This window comes from Podarcis melisellensis, assembly GCF_964234715.1.
Source record: "Podarcis melisellensis genome assembly, chromosome: 17".
In the NCBI taxonomy this organism is placed as follows: Eukaryota; Metazoa; Chordata; class Lepidosauria; order Squamata; family Lacertidae; genus Podarcis; species Podarcis melisellensis.
The window spans coordinates 13693458-13715532 of record NC_138534.1 but is presented as its reverse complement, the minus strand read 5'-3'; the positions used below and the strand labels follow the sequence as shown (position 1 = coordinate 13715532).

Genomic DNA, 22075 nt, shown 5'->3' with positions numbered 1-22075 from the left:
AATGCTGTCCTTTCATTCAGAGATGGCTCTTTGATCCTGAAGAAGCTTCCAAGAATGGAAGGGGGAGGGAAGGCATATTTTTTGCTGATTCCCACCCCAGCAATCCTCATTGTCCCTGTGATCTGCTCCAGAGGGTAGGGGGCTCTCCAGAGTACCATGGGTTGCAGCATGCAAGACCTCAGAAGACAGAGGACGGGGATTTGCAAAAATTGCCTCCATCCTTCCTGCATATAGAAGTCTGCAGAATCAAAAGCCTTTGGTGTAGGGTAGGCCATAGAACAGGGATGTGGGTGGCTCTGTGGGTTAAACCACAGAGCCTAAGACTTGTCGATCAGAAGGTTGGCAGTTCGAATCCCCGTGACGAGGTGAGCTCCCATTGCTCGGTCCCTGCTCCTACCAACCTAGCAGTTCAAAAACACGTCAAAATGCAAGTAGATAAATAGGAATCGCTCCAGCAGGAAGGTAAACGGTGTTTCTGTGCGCTGCTCTGGTTCACCAGAAGTGGCTTAGTCATGCTGGCCACATGACCCGGAAGCTGTACGCCGGCTCCCTCGTCCAATAAAGCGAGATGAGCGGTGCAACCCCAGAGTCGGCCACGACTGGACCTAATGGTCAGGGGTCCCTTTACCTTTACCTAGGACATAGAACCTGTGCCCTTCCTCCTTTCCTTTACGTTTCTCTGCATTGCATCATTTGTTCCCATTTTAGGAGGTCATTTAAAAATTAACCTGAGGATGAGATTGACCCAATATTGACGTTTTGCAGATAAAGCAGGATGGAAACGGTGACTAGGTGCATTTCAGGGAATGCTGTAACTGGGCACATTCTCTCTTGTTGCTCCCAGCATATGACATACGTTGCAAAATTAATTGCGGCGTCTGAGGCTGTCCATTGGAGGAGCAGAACAAAGCCTGGCCTCTGTGCCTTTTGCTGCAATAAGCATGAACTCATTTCCCCACAAATTGTCTAGTGGTTCCTCTGTGAATATGCACTATATTCAAAGCAAGCTTCTCCTACTTAGAGATCATCATCATCATTTATTAAATTTGGATACCACCCTATCCCCCCAGGTCTCAGAGATGTGATAGCCTGGGGGCTGGGCAATCCAAACTGCCCCCTCCCAAAAAACTGAAAAATGTTGGACTATGAAATTGGAAAAGGTAGAGAAGCTTGTTTCAATTCGGGCAAACCTTCAGTTTTTAGAAAGTCGTGATAAATACGATGATAAATATGAAGATGTAGAAGAAGCGGAAACAGATAGCACATGACATTTAACTAGTCTTTCTTTCTGAAATATTGAGTTTTGGCTCTCTGCCCTCTGCTTTTCACAGCTCTTTTTATGGAAATGAATGCTTTTCGTCTACTTGACACTGTGGAGCACAGAGGGAGACACTGGGTGGGAGTCAACACAAGTCCTAATCAGACCGGCTGAAGTTAATAGACATGACTAACTTGAGTTGATTAATTTCATTTTTTTTTAAATAAATATTTATTAAGGTTTTTTTAAAAAAAGAAAATACAATAATAATAAACATTATTGCTTTGTTTTAACAAAGTTTCGTAATATTCTTGAGCTTCCTCACGTCTCCCGCTCCCATTTACATCTTTAATAATTTTTGTCAAGCAAATTATCATCTTATTTCCAAATCTATAACCACATGCTTAAGTATCAATTCTTAATCTATTTTAATGATGGCCAATTATTTATAACCAAGCATCCTTCTTAACATTCCACTAAATCACAATATTTCTGCAGGTAGGTCTTGAATTTCTTCCAATCTTCTTCAATCCTTTCTTCTCCCAGGTCTCGGATTCTGCCAGTCATCTCCGCCAATTGCATATAGTCCATCAGTTGCATCTGCCATTCTTCCAGTGTGGGTAGATCTTGAGTTTTCCAGTTCTTAGCAAGTAGTATCCTTGCTGCTGTTGTTGCGTACATGAAAAATGTTCTATCTTTCTTTAACACCTTCTGGTCGACAATGCCCAGAAGAAAGGCCTCTGGTTTCTTGGTAAAGGTATACTTAAACACCTTTTTCAACTCGTTATATATCATTTCCCAGAAGGCCTTCACTTTAGGGCAAGTCCACCAGAGGTGAAAGAATGTTCCTTCATTTTCTTTACATTTCCAACATTTGTTATCAGACGAATGGTATATTTTGGCAAGTTTAACTGGGGTCATGTACCATCTGTATATCATTTTCATTACATTTTCTTTCAAAGCATTACATGCAGTGAAATTCAACCCAGTGGTCCACAACCTTTCCCAATCCTCAAACATAATGTTATGCCCAATGTCCTGTGCCCATTTTATCATAGCCGACTTAACCATTTCGTCTTGCGTATTCCATTTCAGCAGCAAATTATACATTCTTGAAAGTACCTTAGTCTTAGGTTCTAACAGCTCTGTCTCCAACTTCGATTTCTCCACCTGGAATCCTAGCTTTTTATCACTTTTAAAAATTTCCTTAATCTGAGCGTAATGTAACCAGTCTCGCACTTTATCCTTCATTTTCTCCATACTCTGCAATTTCCAGTTGTCCCCATCTTTTTCTAACAGTTCCCAATATTTCGGCCAGTAGGCTTCCATATTGGGTCTTTTCCAAGCCTTAGCTTCCAAGGGTGAAAGCCACCTCGGAGTTTTATTTTCTAATAAGTCTTTGTATTTTGTCCAGACATTAAACACTGCTTTTCTGACAATATGGTTCTTAAAGGCCTTGTTTATCTTAACTTTGTCATACCACAAATATGCGTGCCACCCAAAAGCATTGTTAAAATGGATCTGAAATTATGGATTGTGAAAAACTAAGTCCTACTTAGACCAGACCCATTGAAATTAATCAACTAACAATGCTTTTGAGTTGATTAATTTCAATGGGTCTGGTCTAAGTAGGACTTAGTTTTTCACAATCCATAATTTCAGATCCATAGTAATTTTCATTTTTTGCTACAAAGGTTCATGGTTTCTCCCGTTTTTGTAATTGTTTGCCTACTCCTCAAAAACCGGCAAAACAGTTCAGTGTCATATAGCTCCATTTGTAACATTTAAAATAACAAATAAAAGGGAACTGAAGTTGTAATTATTTACTGAATAAATTGTATTTTTTTGATATACCAAACATGGTGATATAATGGCAAACCAGATTATACACCCATTCTATGTTACTCGAGTAACAGTGACTTTTGAGCCGTAGAGGGAGCTAAACAAACATTGCATGCTTTTCATTCTCCCCTCTCCCCAATTTATGGGTTTTTCCTGAAACCCCACTCCCCGAAAAAAAGCCTGTTTTCCCCATGACATCAAAATTTCAGGAAATTTTGCATTTCTCTTCCAGCTGCCCTGACCTCTATATCGTACAAAGTTCCATGGACGTTCTCCTTGTCTCACATTCTTCTATAAGCCACCAGCCTTGTTTCTCTGCTCCCTTCAATGGGTAGCCCTTGAGTTCTTGGTCTCTCCTTTTCTAGGTCTCTAGATCATCAGGAGAAATTGATGATCAGTAGATGTTGTGTGGGAGAGGAAGATTAAGTGTGGAAATCAATTGCCCATTTATGAAATCTTCTCATGTACATTTTGCATATTAAGTGCATTTGCTTCTTGGCACCTATTGCTTGTTGGCACCTATTCTTACAGGGAGTGGATTCAGGAATAACCTGCTCACCTGTGCTTTTAAATATACAGCTTTTGTGTGAGATCATGGTTCTGTGATGTGTGAACTGCACAACTGGATTATGCTAGCACCTCTCTATTCTCACGTTTTTTATCACAGCCTAGTTATCTGTACAGTGGAATCTCGGTTGTCGAACATAATTCATTCCAGAAGACCGACTTCCAAAACATTCAACAACCGAGGCACAATTGCCGGCCAGCAAAATCCATTGAAAAAATGGAGAAGCCGTTTGACTTCCAAGGTGCATTTGAAAATGGAAGCATTTGCTTACAGGTTTTTGGCGTTCGAAAGCCGAAACGTTCGACATCTGAAGCATTCGACAACCCAGGTTCCACTGTACTTTTGTGTGTGTTAAGGTATGCATTGGTTTGGACGCGGGTGGCGCTGTGGGTTAAACCACAGAGCCTAGGACTTGCTGATCAGAAGGTCAACGGTTCGAATCCCCGCAATGGGGTGAGCTCCCATTGCTTGGTCCCTGCTCCTGCCAACCTAGCAGTTCGAAAGCACGTCAAAGTGCAAGTAGATAAATAGGCACAGCTCCGGTGGGAAGGTAAACGGTGTTTTCGTGCGCTGCTCTGTTTTGCCAGAAGCGGCTTAGTCATGCTGGCCACATGACCTGGAAGCTGTACGTCGGCTCCCTTGGCCAATTAAGCGAGATGAGCGCCGCAACCCCAGAGTCGGCCATGACTGGACCTAATGGTCAGGGGTCCCTTTACCTTTACCTTTATGCATCGGTAGTTGAGGCTGTGAATGAATTGTGAGATGGCACCTTGTTGTGAAACTCCTTTAGGGCTGCAGATTTTCAGGAGAACTTTGAGCTGGGTTCCTTTGCACAACATGATTTGCATTGGAACGTTTCCTGATGAGAGCGATATCATTTAACATATTTATTTTACCTGTATCTACTAAACCAGGCTAGAAAAACTGCCCACCGTTAATGTTTTTGTCTCAGTACACCATAGATGTTTGACCTGAAATATGCTTCTCTTGTGTATCTGCTAGAGATAATCCCCTGAAAAACATTAATTAAAGCTTTGAAACCGCCAGCCTTGCCTAATACTTCATTTGCAATTGGCAATTGTTAATAATGCACTTATGGGATGGAAAATTTTCCGTGGGAAAAGAAAACACCGAACATTTTTCAGTGAGATAATTGGTCTAAAAAAACCAATAATTATTTAAAAAGCACAGTGCCAAGAGTATTATATGTAGGCTGCAGTCTACCTTAAAAGCCAAAGCCACATCCCCCTCAGAGGATTCTGGGAAACGTAGTTTACCCCTCACAGAGTTACAGTTCCCAGCAACCCCTTGAGCTACTACGGTGACCAAGATTTGGGAGAACACACTTTGGATGTAACATGTGGACACCGCCTATTCCCTATATTCCAGCCTCCACAATTTCACAGGGTTGTCATAAGGATTAATGGGAAGGGCAGGTCATAAATGCTGCCCTGAGCCCCTTAGAGGAAAGGTGGAGTAAACAGGTAACAAGCTAGTACTGCCTTATTATGTAACTACTTCTGCCCAACTCAGCGGCTGCTACCTGGTGGCTCTGAGGCAGGCCTGGAGGCTTCCGGTGGTTTTGTTTGGCGTGGATATTCCACCTGTGGGTGTCAAGGTGGAAGATTTTGTGACTGCAGAGCTTACCTTTGCGGAGGAGAATGAGAGAGGTAGGGATTTTGAAGGTGCCTGTGAAATGAAAGTACAGTGGTCCCTTGGTTCTCAAACTTAATCCGTTCCTGAAGTCCGTTCCAAAACCAAAGCGTTCCAAAACCAAGGCGTGCTTTCCCATAGAAAGTAACGCAGAATGGATTAATCTGTTCCAGACTTTTAAAAACAACCCCTAAAACAGCAATTTAACATAAATTTTACTCTCCATCGAGAACATTGATCCATAAAATGAAAGCAATGATCAAAGTACTGTACTATAAAATTAATAAGACAGTATTGTAGATGATAAAAATTTAGATTAAAAAAAAATTGAACCAAATGAACCGGAAAAGCCTCAAAAACAAAAACACAAAATAAATAGCAAAAACAAAAGGGCTAAACTTAATCAGTTCTGGAAGTTTGTTTGACTTCTGAAATGTTCAAAAACCAAGGCACAGCTTCTGATTGGTGCAGGCACCCCGGAAACAATAGCCGACAGCTGCATCAGATGTTCGGCTTCTGAAAAATGTTCAAAAACCAGAACACTTCTGGGTTTTTGGCATTTGGGAACCAAGGCGTTTGAGAACCAAGGTACCACTGTATTTCACTTGAAAGCCCATTGCCATATATGCAGTTTTAGAGTTCCATTCTAAGGGCCACAAGTGGGCAAAAGAAGAAATCTCACTCAAAGTGTGCCGTGAATCTCCCTCTCAACAGTTTCCCAGTGGGCATGTTCCCAGAAATGTGTCCCTTATTAGACTTTATGGAAGATGGCAAAGAGAGTGTTTTCGCTGCTGTGTTTGTCTTCTGCTTTGGAAAACCTCTTCTCCTCCCTTTGGCAGAATTGACAGGGTCCGCTCTATACATCAAAGCATCTGTTTATTGCAAGCATATTAGATTTTCTGTCCTAAAGAACTATTTGCTGCCCTTGCTTTTGTTTTGAATGGTATCAGGATGTGATGACCTGGCTGCCTAGTGCTCACTCCTAAAGGCTGAGAGCGAAACCAGGACCCCAGAAGACTGAAAATAAGAAGACGTGATCTGTATGAATTGACTTTAATAATCATCTGGCTAAGAAATGACCTGATTTCCTCCCTAACTTTATATAAAATATAGTTGTTACTCTCATTCTATCAACAAAAACTGCCACAATTTTCCTCATTCCCCCCAGATTAGGACTCAAAAGTGGTTTACACAAATTAAAACAACATAGATAAAATACAGAAGACTAAACAGATGATTGAGAGCAATGCGGTGGACATTTTTAAAATATTTTTGTTTTAGTACAAGAACTGCTTTGGTTGCCCAGCCAGCTGGCCAATACAGAGAAAAAGATTCTTGGTACTTTCAGTACCATCAACCATTTAGTACCATCTTCAGGCTAGAGTATTGTACCATTGTGGCCTTTTCTGAGAAACAGTTTTCAACAGACTCGTTCTAAGGAGCTTCTCAAGTTGAGTTTGGTCTCCCAAGCTTTTAAATGCAGATATTGTATGGATTTTGAAGTATCATTTATTTCTGTAAATATATCTGGAAAAATAATTTGATCTGGCCTCTTCTAATATTTTTACTTCCTTGTGTATGATTCATAAATATTTGAAATGAGAAAATACTTGCCTTACAAAGGACTGGGAGCTGCAGGCCAAGACCATGGAGTTTACTGGTGACACCAGCGCTTTTTCTCTTTGTCATCAGCTCCAAGTGGAGCAGCCACATTTTTGAAGAACTATTTGAAATGAATTATGGACAGCAATAGGGGAAATGAGCTTAAACCAGATAAGAAACAGGTGACTAGGACAGGAAACACAGCAGACGGGTTGGCCAGGAAAATGGCGGCTCTGGGTGCGATTGTTCACTCCCTAAAGGACCAGATTTGTGCCCTGAGGGACCCCAGCTTGCTCCTCTAGTCACAGATTGTGTCCTGAGGGGCTTATTACCAGCACCAGCTGGTTTACCAGCTACACCATTGGTTCAGGATTGAGGTTGAATCCTGACAAAACAGAAGCACTGTTTCTGGGGGTCAGGGGCAGGCGGGTGTGGAGGACTCCCTGGTCCTGAATGGGGCAACTGTGCCCTTGAAGGACCAGGTGTGCAGCCTGGGAGTCATTTTGGACTCAGCGCTGTCCATGGAGGCGCAGGACCAGCTCCACCTGGTACACAGGATGAGACCCTACGTTCCCGCAGACTGTCTTGCCAGAGTGGTGCATGCTCTGGTTATCTCCCACTTGGAATAGTGCCATGCATTCTACGTGGGGCTAACTTTGAAGGTGGTCCAGAAACTACAACTAATCCAGAATGCGGCAGCTAGACTGGTGACTGGGGGAGGCTGCCGAGACCACATAACACCGGTCCTGAAAGACCTACATTGGCTCCCAGTATGTTTCCGAGCACAATTCAAAGTGTTGGTGCTGACCTTGAAAGCCCTAAACGGCCTCGGCCTAGTAGACCTGAAGGAGCGTCTCCACCCCCATCGTTCTGCCCGGACGCTGAGGTCCATCTCCGAGGGCCTTCTGGCGTTGGTTCCCTCCCTGCAAGAAGTACAGGGAAGCAGGCAGAGGGCCTTCTCGGTGGTGGCACCCTCCCTGTGGAATGCCCTCCCATCGGATGTCAAAAAAAAATAAACAAGTATCTAACTTTTAAAAGACATCTGAAGGCAGCCCTGTTTAGGGAAGCTTTTAATATTTAATGAATCATTGTGTTTTAATATTTTGTTGGAAGCTGCCCAGAGTGGGAGTTGATTCAGACGGAGAGACGTGAATGCTCTTGGTCATGCCAACATGCCAACGCCATTGGTCATTTCCACTTTAAACCCTTGGAGTTTGTGCAGAAATGTGCTGCTGTTGCTGCAGAGCTCTTGGCAGATCATTTGGAAATGGTTGGGGGGGGGCTTGATCTTGTGAAACTGTGTTGCACCCCTGAACCCTCTTTCTGACTTTGGGAGTTTGGTGTAGAGCACAATGCTCCTTTGCAAACAGTTCAAACCAAAGTCACTAAAACGTATTTCCAAATTCTGATACTTTCCTCAAGATAAGGGTATCTCTCGAAGCCCCTACACTTTGGACTCTCTCAACAGCTGACCTACGCTGGAAATTATCTACTAAAAACAAAACGAATCTGTTAATATTTTCCTAATCTGCAATATCGGCGAAAAGATGGAAGAGATTTAGTTGACATTTTCCAGAAATTGATTTGTTATGGTGCTGTGAATGTCGGATATCTGGGCCTGGGCACACGGTTAGATTGATAACTTAATGTTTGAAAACTTAAAAAAATGCATGTGCAGGGAAGCCTTTTTGACAGAGTAGCTCTGGGAAGGCTGTCTTTTTATTTCCGACAAATTTCCCTCCCCCCTTTAGAAAGCGCACTTGTCTCATTTTTGGCCGCATCCTTCAGCAAAATATTTTTGCCTGCCTCCCAGGCGGAATAAAGCTTTTATTTTTAGCCTCCAAATTGCAAGCTGGGCTGGACAAAAGGGAGCAAAAACAGACTGCATGTGGCAAAGGAAACCAGAATTATTTGAAAGCAGCCTGTGGTATGGTTACAAGGGAGACAATTATCCTGACCGTATTATTTCCGCGAACCTTTCTTTGCCTGCGATGGGAGGTGGGGTCAAAAGGGGAAGGAATGAGGAGGGCGAGAGGAGTCCTGCTGCCTTTTCTTCCCCTCTTGTCTGATTTGGCTTGTTCGACATGATCAGAGGAGTGCAACTCTTCGTGGTTCACATGATGCGACCTCCTGCCATAGAGCTGTTTTTCTGAAATCCAGCTCCTCCTGAGCAGCGGCCGTCTACGTTTTGACGGTGCAGCGAATGATGTTGCACAAGCCGGGAGAGGTTGCGCCGTGGAGCTCCATTAGCCGAGCCTGGCAGGCAGGGGAGAATTTTGTCAGGAAATTCCAAATGAGTATAAATAAATTCTCCACAGCGAGCCTTGGGCTCCTTGCCTGCTTATGTGTCAGAAGCACATATTCCCTGCAAAGCTAAGGAAAGTCTGCCTCAAGCCAAGCTTCCTGCAAGGAAAACACACGGCAACTTTATGCTCTTCACGGAATAAGTAAGTAACGCTGGCAGATTGGGGGTGGGGGATGAACGACTTAAATTTTAGGAAATGTAAGTTCGTAACTTCTGTTGTTTCATTGCCCTCCCCCCAAAGAATTATCTGCTCCTACCTATGCTGGCTGGTTGCTTTTCTCACTGTGACTTTTAACATAAAGATAGCACTGTTCTCTCGGACAAAGTAACTCTGTTAGACTAATGGCCATAGGAGAGTGCCTATTTCCAATTTACCTCTGCAACAGCTGAGCGTGTCTCTGTTTTTAGCCTGTTTTCCCCTCACTTAACACAACTTCCATCCTCTAAATGAATGTTTGCATGTTCGTGTACCTTTTTTTCTAAAAAAAGAGAGTTAATTCTCAACTTTAATGTGCCGTTTCTGCTTGGACATAGCAAGGTATGTGAGAGATGGTGGGTATCTCTAAGGGAAACATCTCAATGCTTCTGTTCTGAGGCATTCTTGAAGAGTTTATATTTTCATTGCCTGTGGCATTATAGTGTGTTAGGAAATAGTATATTATTTAAATCACGTTTAACAGAGCAGGTTGAGCTTTCTTAACCTAGGGAGCAAGCTGGATATATTTTCTTTTTCTTTCTTTTTTAAAAAAGTAAGTTGTTTTCAGGCAATGGCTTCGATAATGAATAGCTTGTGTTGTAAATTACCAAGCATTTTCGACATAGCTAAACCTGAGCGAGGAGTGTTTGTTCACCTTAAGGGGGAAAGGGGATGGGAGAGGAGTATTTTCTGAAATTATAAAATTACTGACCTTGTTATTGGCATAAGGAGGTGCTCAAATGCAGAGGCCCGACTCTGAACACTCAACAGGAATGCAATTAACCAAATGTGATTGTACGTCTGGAATACCTTGGTGCCCCTTATCATTTGTGAGCACATTGCAAACTTACTGCCTGTTCATACAAACCTTTCCCCCCTCTCTTTGGAATACTTCTCTTTAAAAAAAAAATCCAGCACAGAACTCCCAACAGAATGTGCTTGAGTGAAGTCTTTGACACATCCACGTTTCCCAGGATGAAGTTGTTGTCATCTCAGGAATGTTTGGTTTTCTGGAAGGGTTATATTCCCTTGCCATGCCTCTCCATTCCTGTGGTTTGTTTCCATGAGGGAGGAAGGTGATGGTTTTAAGGTCTCCGTCAGAGCTGCTCTTGTACACTGGTTGAATTTACTCACTGTCAAGGTTTCCCTCAAGGTATACAATGAATCTTGGCTCACTCATTTGGAGCAAGTCGTTTTCAATTCTTGATGGCCCAGCCAAAGCGAGAGTTTTGAGAACTTTGAGGAGTTGGTACTGCACAGATTTCTGTCTTCTGCAAGCAGAGAAGGCAAATTTGTCTGAGTCAGAGTGGCTAGCCAGGTCTCAAGGCTTCAGCAATGCAGAACTGTGGGAACAATGTGTGTTTCTTTTCATTAATCCTCTCCAAAATAGTGCCTCTAGACCAGGGATTGCCAACCCAGTGCCCAGGGGCATTGTGGAGCCTGCAGAGCATTTTGCTGGTGTTTCCCAAGGCTCTGAGCTTGCTTTCTTCTTTTTTAAAAGCAAGTCTGTGGGCCCCCCCCCCCTAGAAAGAAAGTTGTCGGGCAAAATGTGAAGGAACCTTGTAAGCAATTGATGAGAGTCAGTGTGAAGTGTCTACCTTTGCATATTTTTCCTGGTACTGAGGAATGTTCTCTGTTGCTAATAGATAGCAGTAGTGTGTGTGTGTGTGTGTGTGTGTGTGTGTGTGTGTGTGTGTAAAAAATCAGTATTCCTATGGAAAGCATAAGGCTATCTTAGGAATGGCTCTCTTTGCATTACGCATGGCCCATTTTAGTTATTTATTTAAAGGATTTGTACCCCTCTCTTCAGCCAAAAAGGCTCCCAGAACATAGTTATTACACACACACACACACACACACACACACAAACACACTACTGCTGTCTATTAGCAACTGAGAACAGACACACACAAAAAATTATTTTGTGACTGGCACTCCTGAAGCACTTTCAGATAAGAATGCATCAATGTCAAGCATCTAACTAAAGAGACCTACCCATTTTCTTTGAGATTTTTGCACACTCAAGGGCCGTGCTTTGTTTGAATATGCAAAAAAGTTAGAGGAGTGATGATTGTTATTACCTCAGATATACTAACCAAATGAGCTTGATTTTTACAGTTATGCCTTATTTGATTGGGCACCTTTTTTAAAAACAAAAGTTTCAATTTATTCAAAAGTTACAATACAGCTTTTTCCGCTGCCATAATATCACAGAACGATCACTCCAATATCTACCTGTGACTGTTTGGTTTTGCCAAGCAGAGGAAGTTCTGTACCGGCTATTTCACACCTTCCCTTGCCTACATGTAAGCAATAGATTTTTCTTGTTTGGGGAAGGGGGAAAGTGATTATTAATGTCATAAATTTGTTTTGTGCTGCCTTCAGACCCCCCCAAGATGGCACTCAGAGGATAAAACAATTCTTAAAAGAAAAAGAAAAAAACAGGCAGCACAAAAATACAACTTAAGGTAAATTTAGAAACAGCAAGATCTCTCATCTACTTAAAACTAAAAATCAAAAACCCAAATTACAGCCTACCCCAAAGTTCTACAGAATAAATATATGAGAAATCTCCATACACTGTAGGGGGGAACCAACCTTTAATGACATCTCACTTAATCTTTATCACGAGTACTTTTTGGACTTTTTTGCAAATATCTCAGAGAACAATTTTACATATTAGGAACTGAGAGGAGCCCTGTCAGAGCTGCAGAATCTATTCCTCTCTCCCTCCCTCCATCCCATAATGTTGGTATACTGCTTATTATGCCTGCATTCAACACAACTCTTTGCTCTCAGTACCTACGGTCACAGTTTCAGCACTTGAAATCTCTGAGCCCATGTTTGCATCCTTCCAAGAAAATAACAAGTACGGCTAATCCTAATATGGTAGAAGCTAAAAATAACCCCTTAGGTAGGAGAGAAAGAGGCCGTTTTATGGTCTTTTAAGTGCTTAAGCAAAGCAAAGCAAACAGTGAAATAGAACTTGACAATCATTGCACCAAAATTGCTCCAGGTCAGGAGAAGTTGCCAGCAGTTCAAGCATAAAGGAAGGTTGTTTGATAACCTAAAATACTTTGCCAAATAAATTCTCTTCTGGACCTGGGAAGAAAAGTGCCCAAGAGTCCCAGAACTGGAATAATATTGCAGGAGTATCTGCTTTTTGTATAGCATATGCAACAGAGTTATAAATTGTATAAATTTAAAATTAATTTTTAAATTTTAAATTTGCCAATCTTAATGATGCAATATGGTGCTTTCCTTAAAATTAGATCTTTTGAAATGTAATCTTTTGAGTGTCTGGAGGCGGTTGGAGGATGGATGGCGGCTAACAGATTGAGGTTGAATCCTGACAAGACAGAAGTACTGTTTTTGGGGGACAGGAGGTGGGCAGGTGTGGAAGACTCCCTGGTCCTGAATGGGGTAACTGTGCCCCTGAAGGACCAGATGCGCAGCCTGGGAGTCATTTTGGACTCAGCGCTGTCCATGGACGCGCAGGTCAATTCTGTGTCAAGGGCAGCTGTCTACCAACTCCACCTGGTACGCAGGCTGAGACCCTACCTGCCTGTGGACTGTCTCGCCAGAGTGGTGCATGCTCTGGTTATCTCTCGCTTGGACTACTGCAATGCGCTCTATGTGGGGCTACCTTTGAAGGTGACCTGGAAACTACAATTAATCCAGAATGTGGCAGCTAGACTGGTGACTGGGAGCAGCCGCCGAGACCATATAACACTGGTCTTGAAAGACCTACACTGGCTCCCAGTATGTTTCCGAGCACAATTCAAAGTGTTGGTGCTGACCTTGAAAGCCCTAAATGGCCTCGGTCCTGTATACCTGAAGGAGCGTCTCCACCTCCATCATTCTGCCCGAACACTGAGGTCCAGCACCGAGGGCCTTCTGGCGGTTCCCTCCCTGTGAGAAGCCAAGTTACAGGGAACCAGGCAGAGGGCCTTCTCGGTGGTGGTGCCCGCCCTGTGGAACGCCCTCCCACCAGATGTCAAAGAGAAAAATAACTACCAAACTTTTAGAAGACATCTAAAGGCAGCTCTGTTTAGGGAAGCTTTTAATGTTTAATAGGTTATTGTATTTTAGTGTTTTGTTGGAAGCCGCCCAGAGTGGCTGGGGGGACCCAGCCAGATGGGCGGGGTATAAATTATTATTATTATTAACCGTGATTATCCTCCTCTAGCAGTTGACATTACATTACTTGCGATCTGACATTGCGTGTCCCTTAAGAGACCAAAGCATTGGGGGAGCCCTCATGTCAAGATGACTTGATGGGCCCCCCCAAAGTGCTTTGATCTCTTCGTCACCTTTGATGGAAAAGCATGCACTTAAGAGCTACTTTGGAGCCCCCAGGTGTGTCTCCATTAATTAAAAGCGGGGCTTCTTACGCTGAAGAAAGGAAGCCATTTGGAAAGAAACAAACTCTTTTCTGGGTCTCTTCTGTTCCCCTCCATGCCCACAGGGTTTGCATTGGTGGACATTGACACTCGACTGTCCCACAAGGCATAACTTTGCAAGGTGCCTTGGGGACATTGTCCTCTAGCCAAGCCACCTAGCCAAGGCCAGAGTTCAAACCTCTCTAGCTTTGTCAAGTAACTGCCGGATGCCAGGGGACTGCCATCGGAACAGGGGAGGGAGGCAGGGACACCGTTGAGATACAGGGAGCCTCCGAAACTCCTGAGGAGCAGTTCCTCTTCCAGCGGTGGGAAATGCAGTTTTGCTGGTTAGACCAACAAAGAAACGGCTGGTTGGGCAACTGTTTGACCCTCTGCAGAATGCAAATAAATCTATTTGCGTAAGCCGGCCACCCGGCTTTGCTTTACTGTAATATTCACGAAACATTTCCGCTTTTATAGAAACATTATTGTGCTTTATCTCGTAGGTCACAGGTGAGCATGTCTAGATTTATTATTTAATATCCCCGTACTTCTGCACACCTGTGTGTTCCCCTGTGCGTACCAATCCCTCACTCTTTTTTATCAGCCAGTCCCCCTTCTGGCTCCATTTTGGTTAACACTCACCACCTGACTTCCAATATTAGAAGGTGATTATTAGAGGGATATTTTGATTATGTATTTATTTGTGAGTAGTCCCCCCACTCCACCGCCTTTATTAATGTTTTAAATTGTTCAATTATTATTTTTGCTGGTGGGGTGGGGGGAGGGGAGTCAAACTTGTATGAAATCAGGCTGTGTTATTATTTCTTACTTCTCTAGACACGTTGCTCTCAAAATTCCTGCTTGGCCATTGTGCCTTGCACAGAAACCGCTGCTTTAAAACCTGTCTTAAAAACAAACAGACAGACAAAAACAGCATTAAGGATATGTATGTGTTCCATGAGCTGCTATCTGTTGTTCCACCTGTGGACATGCATGGAAACCCAGCATTATTTTTATGCAGCTCTCTGCATATATTGTGTAGGAATTATTATTATTATTATTATTATTATTATTATTATTATTATTATTATCTTCTTCTTCTTCTTTGGCGATTCCTCGTAGCTGAGTAAGATTGTCTTCCTTAAACACGGTTTTAACAATGAGTCCGTAAGTGACTGTGGAGGCCAATTCTGGATCCACATGTCCTTCCACAGTGGGGACATTGGTTTCTGGGCAGGAGCTGATCACGGTGAGGATTTGCCAAGCGTGCCTTCCTCTTAGCACGTTTCTCCCTTGCGTCCTGAGTTCGAGTGTCTTCAAAGCCCATGACACCTTTGGTCAAGCCTGTTCTTCACCTAAAGCTCTCACAGGCCAGTGTTTCCCAGTTGTTGCTGTTGTTTATACTACATTTTTTAAGATTTACCTTGAGAGAGTCTTTAAACCTCTTTTGTTGACCACCAGCATTACACTTTCCATTCATAAGTTAGGAGTTGCTTTGGAAGATGATAATCAGGCATCCGCACAACATGACCAGTCCAACAAATTTGATGTTGAAGAATCATTGCTTTGACACTGGTGATCTTTGCTTCTCCCAGTACACTGACCTTAGTTCGCCTGTCTTCCCAAGTGATGTGTAAAATAATAATAATAATAATAATAATAATAATAATAATAATAATAATAATAATACCCTGCCCATCTGTCTGGGTTTCCCCAGCCACTCTGGGCAGCTTACAGCATATCTAAAAACAGAATGAAAATATCAAGCATTAAAAACCTCCCTTTAACAGGGCAGCCTTCTAAAAGTTGTGTATAAACTAGCTTTCCCTACACACAAACACACACAGGAGAAATGGCATATGATGCAGCCACTTTTGTGTCATTTTTAAAGGATCATTGGTGTGCAGAGTCATTTTTGTTTTTTCAACAGCTCACATTAAGATATCAAAGAATGGCTCATGTATTTCATGATTTCAGAGGTCTTAGTATACACTTAGATTATGAACGCAAACTATTTCTTAAGGAGAAACTGGAAAAGCGCAACACCTCAAATCTGAAGAAATGTTAATGAAAAGAGCGGGACTTGTGAGCCTTTTTAAGAGGTGTCTGCTGCAATAAGGAGAGAGAGATCTGTGCTGGAAAGGAGTAGAGAAATGAAAAACTTCTCCCCCCTTCCAGATCTGAGCTGATGAACTCATTGGAAGAAGCTCAGCCTATGAAATGTTTGTGCTCTGTTTTGCTGTATTTATATAAATGCCGAGTACTTTTTCCCTTTAAGGGCTGAAGAATGAGAAAGTTGGGAGGCAGGGATTTTGCAGGCAAAATAGCTTGCGTGACGTACGGAGCCGCGATTGCGGGAAATAGAGCGAGGCCGGGTAGACTTTGAACAGCAGCGTGGAGGGACGGAAAGAGAAACTTCAAGCTGATGTAAATGAAGGCTTTGCTCTGAAGTTCTTGCTGCGTTTCTGTGTTTGAGAGTGGGAAGCAGGTTGCAGAGACACCCTAGGCATAAATATCCTTCCTGCAGAAGCTCGGCAGATCTGCTGCAGTTTTATTTAGATTGCTTTGGTGCGACATGCCTCTCCCGTGTCTCCAGGAAGCTGGGCTGTCCTGACATCTGAGCTGACAGTTTCTCTTTCATCTGAGATATTTTAGACTGCTCTGGAAATGGTCTGCCTGCATAGTTCTCAGTGTGTCGACTCTGCACCGTATAGGAATATAAAATAGGTTGCATGAACAATCGGAGATGAATGTGCTAGGGAGATCCTCCTCCTCTGGACTGTCTTGTTTTGAAATCCAAATAACTTTGTCTGTTTTTAGCATTTGTAAACCAAGAGAGGTTTGGGGGTTTTTTTGGAAGTAGCCCTTAGGAAGAGCTCTGAGATGTATTGAATTCCCTTGCACAACACCGCAGCATATCAAATAGTTGAACTTCACGTGGAAACTACTGTATACTGGGGATGTCGTAGAAATGCAGAATTCCTTTTAGAGTATTGCTTCATGGTATTAACAGGGTCTTGTTGTTTCTTTTTTAAAAATACAGCTTTATGTAAAGCCTATGAGAAATGTACCCACCTGCTTTGTGGTTTAAAATTCTGCTGACGCACTCTTAAAAGGAAAATGTGTGCTTGCTAAAAATTTAATCAAGAGACATGCAATAGATTTTCCAGCGTGGAACACTGATTCTGCTGTCTGAGTAGAGTGCTTATAACTCACCAAATTATAGAGTGCTTATAATTTTCCAAAACAAACAAACAAAAAACCCCAACCCTTTTATGTAGGATTTTATGCTTAATGTGTGTGTTTCCTTTTTTTAGAAAAAGATGAAAATGCTCTGAATGGGGAGGATGACAGAAATCAGAAGGACCCCTATTTTGTGGAAACACCTTACGGTTACCAGCTTGATTTGGATTTTCTCAAGTATGTGGAGGATATACAGAAGGGAAATACTATTAAGAAACTGAACATTCAGAAAAAGCAGAAAGTGACGCCACCTTTTGCAGCCGGCAAAAACACCTCTGGCCAATATAGCGGGTGGACATCCAATGAATCTCTGTCTTCGTCCAACAGTGATGAAAACAAACATTCGTCTTCGCTCTTTGCAGCACGAAGCCCAGCAGCCGCCGCCCCGAGACCGTCCTTGTCCTTTGAAGCCTCTCCAAGCTTCCTAACTATCCCCGAAAGCAAACAGCTCCGGCCTCCTTCGCCACAGCCGCCTCGGCACAACCTCCGCGTTACAAAAACTCTCATGGAAACACGGAGGAGATTGGAGCAGGAGAAGATGGCGATGCAGGCAGTACCAGGAGAATCTCGGAGGCCGAGGCTTTCCAGTTTTGGAGCCATGGGCTCCACAAGTTCCCTCCCTTCCTTTGTGGGGTCCAGCGGCCACAACCAGATGTCTCAGCAGTTTCAGAACGGATACCAGGGCAATGGGGAATACAATCTTTATCTCGCATCCTCTCTAGGGAGCTCCATCCGCCACAGCCCCTTGAGCTCAGGGATATCGACACCGGTGACTAACGTCAGCCCGGTGCACCTGCAACACATCAGGGAACAAATGGCCATTGCCCTCAAGCGCCTCAAGGAGCTTGAGGAGCAAGTCAAGACCATCCCCGTGCTCCAGGTTAAGATTTCAGTCTTGCAGGAGGAGAAAAGGCAGATGGTGGAGAAGCTCAAAAGCCAAAGGGTCGTCAACCAGAACGACGCAGGCCATTTCAGAAAGAGATCTTATAGTGCAGGAAATGCGGAGCAGTGGAAGCCCCTCTCTCCGGCCAGAGGGGGTGGCGAACTCTATATAGACTGTGAGGAAGACATGGGGAGTGTGGAACATAGCTCAGAGAGGGTGGAAGAGTTCAGGCAGTTGACTGCTGAAATGCAAGCCTTGGAGAAGAAGATCCAGGACAGCAGCTATGACGTTCCATCTAACCTGCGAGTGAACCGAGCGAGTGCAACGAAAGAGAGCAGATCGGTTGCCGTGGGCACAGAGGAGAACATGAACGACGTTGTTGTGTACAACAGAGCTTTGATAAAGTGCAGGGATGTAGCAGTAGGAACAGAGCAGAAGACTAAAGATTCGAGCGTCGGGGTGACGGAGGGGATGCTTGGCTTGCCTACAGAGGCCGAGAGGGAACTAGAGCTCCAGCATCAGACCATCGAAGCCCTCAAAGATAAGATCTACCGGCTGGAAGTTCAACTGAGGGAAACGACTCACGACAGAGAGATGACCAAATTAAAGCATGAGCTCCAGGCAGCTGGATCAAGGAAAAAAATGGACAAGGCAATGATGGCGCAGCCCCTTGTCTTCAGCAGAGCGGTGGAAGCAGTCGTACAAACAAAAGACCAAATGGTGGGAGGTCACGTGGATGTGGTTGATTCATGCGTGGGCAGCCATCTGCAGATGAGCAGCATTGGAGTATTGTGCAGGCCTCAATCGCACAGTTCAGCTGCGGGCCCAGATGTGCCTATGAATTGGTGGATTGTGAAGGAGAGAAAAGAAATGTGTGATCGGTGCACTGGGAGCTCTCTTGAGATGTGCGACAAGGGTGTGGGCACGGAAAGGTCCGTCTGCGAAACGGGGGTCAATACGGAGGAATCGGTGGACAGATTAAGCCTGCGCAAGACGGAGCTGAAAATCAAGGAAGTTCGGTCCATAGGCTGCGGAGACTGTCCCGTCCAAACAGTCTGCCCAACAAGCAAGGCCGTTTCCCGCAGCACCAACACGGAACCTGCTTGCAAGGCAGATACTGGAGTCATGGCGGTGCCTCGTACGGCGACCCAGGGAACCAACACAGTGTTAGAACAAGCTGACCAGTTCACCAACACGGATGTAGCTCCCTTGATGGATTCTGGCACCAACACTTTCCTGAGCACTTGCGATAAACAGACAAACACTGTGATTGTTGAGATGAGGACAGTTGCTATAGGAGATGGAAGGGTCAAGGATGTAAACACGGCGGCTAAAACTCGCTCCATTGGCGTGGGGACGGTGCTTTCTAGCATGGCTAGCTTTGACAAACCCTCCCTAACAAAGACCAAAGACTGTGGCGTGGGGCAGATCAGTATTAACGAGAACTATCTAGTGGGCCTGAAAATGAGAAATATTGCCTGTGGTCCTCCTCCGGTGTCTGTAGCGCCACCTGGCATGAGAAGCATTGGTGTTGGGGATGACTCTGTTTCTGACTGGGGGAACCTTGGGCTGGACAGCCCGTTCTCTCAGCCTGAGATGAAGACCGGCTTGGATCATTACATCGAACGGGTCCAGAAGCTCGTTCAAGAGCAGCAGATGCTACTTGCTGAAAACTATTCTGAGTTAGCTGATGCGTTTGGAGAGCCCCACTCACAGATCGGCTCTATTAATTCTCAGCTCATCAGCACTCTGTCCTCCATCAACAGCGTCATGAAGTATGCAAGCACCGAGGAACTGCGCAACTTGGATATGTCGAAGCAGTGCGCGGAGAGAACTTCTGCAGCAGGTATGCTGGAAGGGGCTTTCTCGTTTGCTTAAAGGTTGCTGGTGCCTTAAAAGGAGGGGCATGAGTCGTTCTCACCAAACTGCTTATGCCATGACTTGCCTTTCCAGGACTGAAAGGATTGGGGAGGAGATGCCAGTCTTAGATTGCAGTGAATAGATAAAAGCGGTGTCAGTGCTTGAATACCTAAAATGCCTAAAAATACCCAGTGACTGGATAATCGTCTGTCCTGTTTCCTGGGAATTTAACCTTTATATAGTTCAAGATCTTAAGAGCTCAGACCCCTCTTAATGGCAGGAAGTGATTCTAAAATTACGGCCAGAGGTATTTTATAGAGTAGAACAGCTATTACCACCGTTGTCTCATTTCTGTGAACATTTTGCAGACTAGAGACGTTTGCTCCCACTGCCTTTATACTTTTGATTCATCATAACTAATTCTGTTTCTCAGTGTTGCTTACCTACAGATAAAGGCAGGTCTGTCATTACACTGCTTCCCCTGTCCTCTGTCCTATGGACAGATGTCCTAGGGATCCTGGCTATTATGCACACAATCTGTGTGACCTGTAATTATTAGTGTCATAATGGAACGTGTCCAGATTTTGTACCTCCCTATGGTGGTCTGGTCTTTTTAAAGTGATTTCTCTGAACAGCCATCATACGCTGGCCATTATTCCATCCCTCCGTTATTTAACAATGAATTTGCACCATGGCACCTAATCCCCATGTCTTATTTTCTCTGTAAAGCCTGGGCCTTACAGCTTCAGGTAGGGGCTCACTTGGCTCAAATGCTCTTCCATTCAGAAAATCCCCATCGCAGGTACAATCTTCTCTTCGTCCAATTTGCAGGAATCTTTTTAAAAAAATAAAAGTTTTAAGTGGCTGTTTATGATAGATGTAGGTTTCCCACTTTAGAGAGAACTAGGTCCTAGACACTTGCATGAAATTAAACTTTTATTTTAGCAGAACCTAAACCTGCTGGGTGTTAGCCAACAAATTTATACTCCAGGTAGATCCATTGAAATTAATGAACATGAGTGACACGAGGCTCATTGTTCCCGCTGGATCTACTATAATTTAATTAATTTAATTTATAGTATAATTTAATTTGCTGACTTTTCCCACTGCTTTTGATTTTAGAAGCCCTTAATCGATTTGCAAAAGGGATAGGATCATTTTACTTACACAAAGTAACTTTTAAAATTGGTGTGGGAAGTCACACAAGCTTCCAGTATCTGTTTTTATTCAAGCGTGCCATATAGTGGCTATTGAGAGCTACATTGCTACTTGTTGTTTTTTTTAAGAAAATATTTTCTGCACAGACCTCAAGCTTAAAATATTTAGAGGCCTTAAAATGAATGGCAGCCCAGTCTCTTAATGCGTTAAGTCATAGTAGTTCCATGTGTCAGACCAAGTCTCATGCAGCCTTTGAGAGTTGGCCTTGTTTTGCAACAACAGTCCTGTATCTTTCAAAACGTTCCCCCCCTCTTTCCTTCTTGGAAGCAGCCACAATGGAAACACCATGTTAAATATTTGCAGTTGTTTAATGTGTGTATAGGAGATGTACCAGGATAATAATAAGAAAAACAAAATCATCACGGTTTCCCAGAAGGAAAAGCACATTTTGAAAGACGCTGGATTTTACTGGGACATTTCTTGGGGGTAAGGGAGAAGAACAAGGCAGAAGTCCATTCCAGCTTCTCCCAGCTGCCTACAGCATCTTCCAGGAAGAGCTCTTAAAACTTGGAATTTGTATCCTTCCACATTTCATTGGATGCATTTTGCTGTCATGAATCAGTCGGCTTTCAAAGCTTAGCTTTTAATGGTGTTCCACAAAGACTCCACGTTTATTGGAAGAAACTAGAAATAATTTATTCTCAATATGCTGAAGGGCCATTGTCTCTTTTTTAAAAAAAAATCTACATTTTATGTCTCGCTTTGTAAGCACTCTGAGTCATGGCTAATAAATGCTTTAAATAAAATAAATGAATACTCCACCCCCTATTTTGGCAGCTACCTTCCTGCAGAAAGTCCAAGAGCATCTTTTTCTCTGGAAGACAGAGGTGTGAGATATAGAAGTAACCAGCTTCATCTCCAGATGTTAGATTTACCCCATGGGAGGGACTGTTTATTATTAACTTTTTGCTTGTGGTCATTGAACAGCAGCGCCTTTTTATACAAGCAAAAACTGATGTCCTTGAATTCTGAAAAGAAAAGCAAGATGGTAATTTTTTAAAAAAATTAAATAAGTCCAGTGAAATACCTTCAAATGTTATCTGTTCAAATTGTTTTACAGAT

At 43.4% G+C, this 22075-nt stretch overlaps 1 protein-coding gene across 1 annotated transcript in view; it reads left to right on the top strand.

The window, feature by feature from the left end:
• Positions 1–22075, top strand: part of KANK1 (KN motif and ankyrin repeat domains 1) — a 127693-nt gene that overhangs the window by 85997 nt on the left and 19621 nt on the right. The window contains exon 3 of the mRNA XM_081893779.1: positions 17127–19781. Within this exon, the coding sequence (XP_081749905.1) occupies positions 17127–19781 (2655 nt within the window). The remainder of the gene's footprint in view (positions 1–17126; positions 19782–22075) is intronic.